The 5857-nt window shown below is 44.7% G+C and overlaps 1 protein-coding gene across 1 annotated transcript; it reads left to right on the top strand.

The window, feature by feature from the left end:
* The first annotated feature begins 1563 nt into the window (after positions 1-1563).
* LOC149971447 (cortexin-2-like) lies at positions 1564-5163 on the top strand. Its single transcript, XM_090221982.1, has 2 exons — positions 1564-2078; positions 2776-5163. The coding sequence occupies exon 2, from the start codon at positions 2984-2986 to the stop codon at positions 3230-3232; it is 249 nt and encodes an 82-aa protein (XP_090078108.1). The 5' UTR covers positions 1564-2078; positions 2776-2983; the 3' UTR covers positions 3233-5163.
* The last annotated feature ends 694 nt before the right edge of the window (positions 5164-5857 follow it).

Here is a 5857-nt window from a genome sequence, read left to right as displayed (position 1 = left end):
TGGAAGGTTTGGGAATCACTTCCTTTTAGGTGGTTGTAGAATTTAACTTTTCTTTTCTGGCTGGTATCGGCCTAATTCTGCTCTGCAAGCATTATTTGGTGTTTTACATTGTACACAGAAGATATTTCTATTGTCAAAGATTCACTTGCGGGTGAAGCACATTCCAGATGACGAATCTGATAACAGTGATTCTATTGTGACTTAACAAGCCACAGGGTTCTTTAAAAGCCCATCCCTCTATCCCTACATCCCCCTGTTCCTCCACCTTGCAATCCCATCATCAATTCATCCCTCCATCCACGTCCCTCCATTCCTACATCCCGCCATCCCTCTGTCATCAGGCAGTGTCTGGTAATGAGTGTTTAATTAGATGGGCTGTTTCAATTATCAGCCAGCCAACAGTAGCACCAATTACACTACATATTATACAACCCATTGGGGAGGAGACTGGCTTATGTAGCAGTATACCTACAGGGTGAATATGACCTCAGTGTAGCAGTATACCTACAGGGTTAATATGACCTCATAGTGTAGCAGTATACCTACAGGGTGAATATGACCTCATAGTGTAGCAGTATACCTACAGGGTGAATATGACCTGATAGTGTAGCAGTATACCTACAGGGTGAATATGACCTCATAGTGTAGCAGTATACCTACAGGGTGAATATGACATAGTGTAGCAGTATACCTACAGGGTGAATATGACCTCATAGTGTAGCAGTATACCTACAGGGTGAATATGACCTCAGTGTAGCAGTATACCTACAGGGTGAATATGGCTTCATAATGTAGCAGTATATCCTGCAGCATTAACAGAGCAGTACCTATAGAGATCAGTAGCTGGAGGGGCCTGCAGGCAAAACCATCACATTCCTCATATTCGGATGGATCTAGAAAATAAAAATAAAGAAGAGGAGAAGGAGTGGTGGAGAAAGAGGAGGAGGGAGAGGAGGGCTGTTGCTGCAGCCCCAGTACTAGTGCAGCAGAGGGAGAGAGTGTGTGTGTGTCTGTGAGTGAGAGAGAAAGAGAGAGAGAGAGAAACAGCAGACTGACTGGCTGTGTGAGACTAACAAATGGTTGCCATGCAGCAGGAGGGGGGAACGTGCTTTTGGAGGGAGAGGTAGAGAGACAGAATGATAATGAAGAGGAGGAGGAGGAGGCAGCGAACCTGATGCTGAGCCATCTGACCAGCAGATGGGGGTTAGTCTTGTATATCTAATGAGAGGACTATGGATGGAGAGATACATTTACGGAGGGAGGGCTGTGTGTGTGTGCGTAGCGTGCTCTAGGAAACAGCAGTTCTCCAGTAGAAACAGAAACAGAAACAGCAGCAACAGGTTGGAAAGAATGTCACGACAGTGAGCTGCCTGCCTTCCTGCTGCCTACCTCTTCTCTACCCAACCACATCACATCTTCTGTCAACAGCACATCGCCTATCTCTCTCTCTCTCTCTCTCTCTCTCTCTCTCTCTCCCTCCTTTTCTCCCTCCCTCCCTCTCTCTCTCTCTCTCTCTCTCTCCTTTTCTCCCTCCCTCTCTCCTTTTCTCCCTCCCTCTCTTGCTCTCTCTCCTTTTCTCCCTCCCTCTCTCTCTCTCTCTCTCTCATTTTCTCCCTCCCTCTCTCCCTCCCTCTCTCTCTCACTCTCTCTCCTTTTCTCCCTCCCTCTCTCTCTCCTGCTCTCTTTCTCTCTCTCTCCTGCTCTCTCACTCTCGCTCTCTCTCCTTTTCTCCCTCCCTCTCTCTTTCGCTATAACTCTCATTCTCTTACACTCTTTCTCCCACTATCTTCTCCCTCTCTCGGATCCATCTTTCTCATTTTCTCCTCTATCCCTCTCTCCCACTATTTTCTCTCTCTCCTCTCTCTCTCTTGCCACCTGCTGCTCAGTCATACCCCAGGCAGAAAGAGGCTAGTGTTGGTATCGTATGAGAGCAGTCCTCATTCCTCACAGACCTCTGTCTTTTCTCCTTTCTGTTATCATGTGTTGTCAGTCTACATCACCTCCTTTTCAGTCTACATCACCTCCTTTTGTGATGAGATTACACCATCTGGCCAGCTGCTACTCACAACAAGCAACAGGTACAGAGGCTTTCTCCTTATTATACTATGCATCACAATGCATGTGTGATGTCAGGTTTTTGTTTGATATCCTATCGCTTATATGGTTTATGCCATGATGCATTTTCATTTAGTTACGGCATCAATGGAGAATAAGTCGAACTGAATTCGACATAGGCTTTGAACCGCATGTTACTGTTGTGCGGACTGTGTGTTTTTGATGTTATGACTGAACGTTAGATTGTCGTGTCTCTGTCTGTCTTCCTCTGTCTCTCTGGTGTGTATGTCCATGTTAGCGGTCTGCCGACTTCAGTTATGTGTACGATGAACAGAGGAGCTGGAGCGTGTGGATGTTTTAACGTTGTGTTTGATTAGATATTTACAGAGCAGCTATTTATAGATGACTATTTATTAATGTTTCATTTCATTCAGTTCAATCATATTGGGTGGTTTCATTTGGTGGTTTAGATACGTACAGTTGCCAAAGTAAATTATTTATATTAAATTGTGTGTTATAGTAAATTCTAAACAGTACAGGAATTTAGTCTCCTTATGGGATCCTTTTATGCCAAAACGTGCAGATATACAGTGAACAATCTAAAGGTAAACGACTCCAACACAGCACCAACCCCCTCTCTTCCTCTGCTCTCTCCCTGTCTCGGTCTTTCTCTCTCTCTCGCTCTCTCCACTCTCTGCCTCTCTCTCTCTCTCTCTCCAGGTAGCATGCAGGCTTCTCCCCGTCTGGGCGTGTGTTGACCATGTGAAGCTAGCTTCCTGCTATGAGCGTGTGTTCACCAGGGTCATATTCATTAGTGTACACTGTAGCAAAATGGAAAACAAAAACAAGCGTTTCTCATTGGAAAAGTCCAGGTAGTCCCCCCTGTTTCAGTCCGTTTTCTTCAGTTTGGTGCTAGTGAACACCACCCATGTGTAGCCTCCACTATAACCACTCCCCGACTGCTATGAGTGACAGTGAAATGCTTCTCAACTCCTTGATCCTGTCGGAGCAGAAGGCAGCATTTGCCTTCATAGGGATGTTGCTGCTGGTCCTGGGCCTGCTCATAGTCCGGTGTTTCAGGATCCTTCTGGACCCCTACAGTAGCATGCCCTCCTCCAACTGGTCTGATGGGATAGAGGGCCTGGAGAAAGGGACATTTGAATATGCACTGACCTAACACAGAAGGATACACACATCACATACATTGATTGCAGAGGCACGTATGCACGTACACAAGCATGCACACAGGAACGAGTATGCATTCCTGCACACACACGCAGAAAACACACACACACCACAGACACATTAGATCCCAGCCAGCCCCTGAAAACTGGAATGAATTAACTGAAGATGAAGCTGTTTCTGTGAGCTTTTACTGAAACTCTGTCCAGCTCATTGTCTTAGGTAGGCTTTGCTTTCGTCGTCCGAGGGACTACAGCGTCACGTAGGACTGACGCCACCTGTGGAAAGACAATGCGTTCCACATGGGTAACATGTGAGTTGGTATTGAGCCTGGTTAGAGAGAACAGAGAACCATGCCTGTGGCAAGATGGAGGTCTCAGGGAAAACCACACATCTAGTGATTAATTTGGAGAAAGGTGAGAACGGACTAATTCTGATCCTGATTCAGACAGGAGTAACATGGAGGAGAGGATCCCATCTTTCACATGGCTCTGCTCTACACAACACAGCAATGTACGGATGGAAACAGGGTAATACAAGAATACCATACCAGAGCTAATCAACCATCAAAGTGCTGTTTGCCTGTCATCCTAATGGATTGTTGTGTAGTTCATTTAGGACGGTCCTATAGAACGAGATTGTTATATTATAGTAAGACTGATATTGACTGACCAACATTGTTCTCAGTTTCAAACAGATGATGTTAATAATGTTGATGATGGTGAAGATGAGGAGGAGAAGAAGGATGATGATAATGATGATGATATTTTTTTTATTTAACCTTTATTTAACTAGGCAAGTCAGTTAAGAACAAATCCTTATTTACAATGATGGCCTACTTGGGCCAAACCCGGACGACGCTGGGCCAATTATGCGCCGCGCTACGGGACTCCCAATCACGGCCGGATGTGATACAGCCTGGATGATGATGATGGGGATGATAACATTGATGATGATGATGGTGGTGATGATAATAATGATGATGATAACATTGATGATGATAATGACTAGTGCATTACATGTGTGTCATGTTCTTTTGTAAACCTACTGATCTGGCAGAGAGATACTATCTCTGAACTGTGATTTATCTGGACATGGTGTACAGAACTGTTTCTAATCAATGCAGCAATGGTCTTCAGAGTGAGTACTGTATGTATATACTGTTGATGAGATAAGAGAAGAGAAGAGAAGAGGCTGTCATCTCGGAGACAAAGGTTTTTAACGTTGGGAGAGTCTTGTCACTGGCTGTCTCCTGAGGGAAAGGTTACTGGGATAATGATGGTGGAGGAGTCCACACTGCACAGACCTCACCCTTCTTCACACCTCCTACCCTGCACAGTCTCATCCCCTCCTCACCCATCCTCCCCTGCACATGAGTCCCTCTCTCACCCCTCCTCCCTGGCACAGTCTCATCCCCTCCTCACCCATCCTCCCCTGCACATGAGTCCCTCCCTCACCCCTCCTCCCTGGCACAAGACTACCTCTCTCACCCCTCCTCATGCTTCTTACCCCCTCCTTCCTCTCCTTTATCTACTCACCCTTCCTCCTCCTCACACATACTCACTCCTCCACACCATCCCCCTCACTCTTCCTCACTCCTCCTAACCCTAGGAATGGAGGAGAGAGCCCTCACCCAGACAGAAACAGAATGTTCATCTCAGTGCTGTGAATCTGCCTTACTGTGACCTATGGGTTTACGTGCCTTTGTTTAGAAATATTTGCCCGTGTGTGTGTGTGCACATGCTTGTGTGTGTATCTGTGTGTGCACGCACGTGTGTGTGTGATCATGCTTGTATGTGTGCGTGCGTATGTCATGATGACTGATGACGGTGTATCTACTCCACTGTTGCTCAGAGCCAGAGGAAGAGACAACTCATTGCTGTTGGAATAAATCATGTCAAATAAAAACGACTTTATTTAAACAAATTCATTATTAATGCTTCCTGTGTCTACAAAATATATGATAAAACAATTAACACATCTATTCAATCACTTGTAGTCTTGAATACTAACATTGAAGTGATTGATGTTTTACTGATATATGGACTAAAACGGATACCACAATGGCCCTCAAAGAACTTCACTGGACTTTATGCAAACTTTATGCAAACTGGAAACCACATATCCTGAGGATGCATTTATTGTAGCTCCTGAAATTCTTTCAACATATTGATTGTTGTACTCGCGCTGCTAAAACCCTTGACCGTTTCTATACTACTTTCCAGAAAGCATATAAGGCCCTCCCCCGCCCTCCATTCGGCAAATCGGACCACAATTCCATCTTGCTTCTCCCCTCCTATAGGCAGATACTCAAACAGGATACACCCCTAGTGAGGACTAGGACCGATTATGATTTTTTCAACGCCTATACCGATTATTGGAGGACCAAAAAAAGCCGATACCGATAAATCGGACGATTTTTTAAAAATGTATTTGTAATAATGACAATTACAACAATACTGAATGAACACTTATTTTAACTTAATATAATAATGAAACATGTTCAATTTGGTTTAAATAATGCAAAAATAAAGTGTTGGAGAAGTAAAAGTGCAATATGTGCCATGTAAAAAAGCTAACGTTTGAGTTCCTTGCTCAGAACATGAGAACACATGAAAGT

This window comes from Oncorhynchus mykiss, chromosome 26 (genome assembly GCF_057628025.1).
Source record: "Oncorhynchus mykiss isolate SJ-2025 chromosome 26, ASM5762802v1, whole genome shotgun sequence".
NCBI lineage: Eukaryota > Metazoa > Chordata > Actinopteri > Salmoniformes > Salmonidae > Oncorhynchus > Oncorhynchus mykiss.
This window is presented reverse-complemented; position numbering and strand designations above follow the sequence as displayed.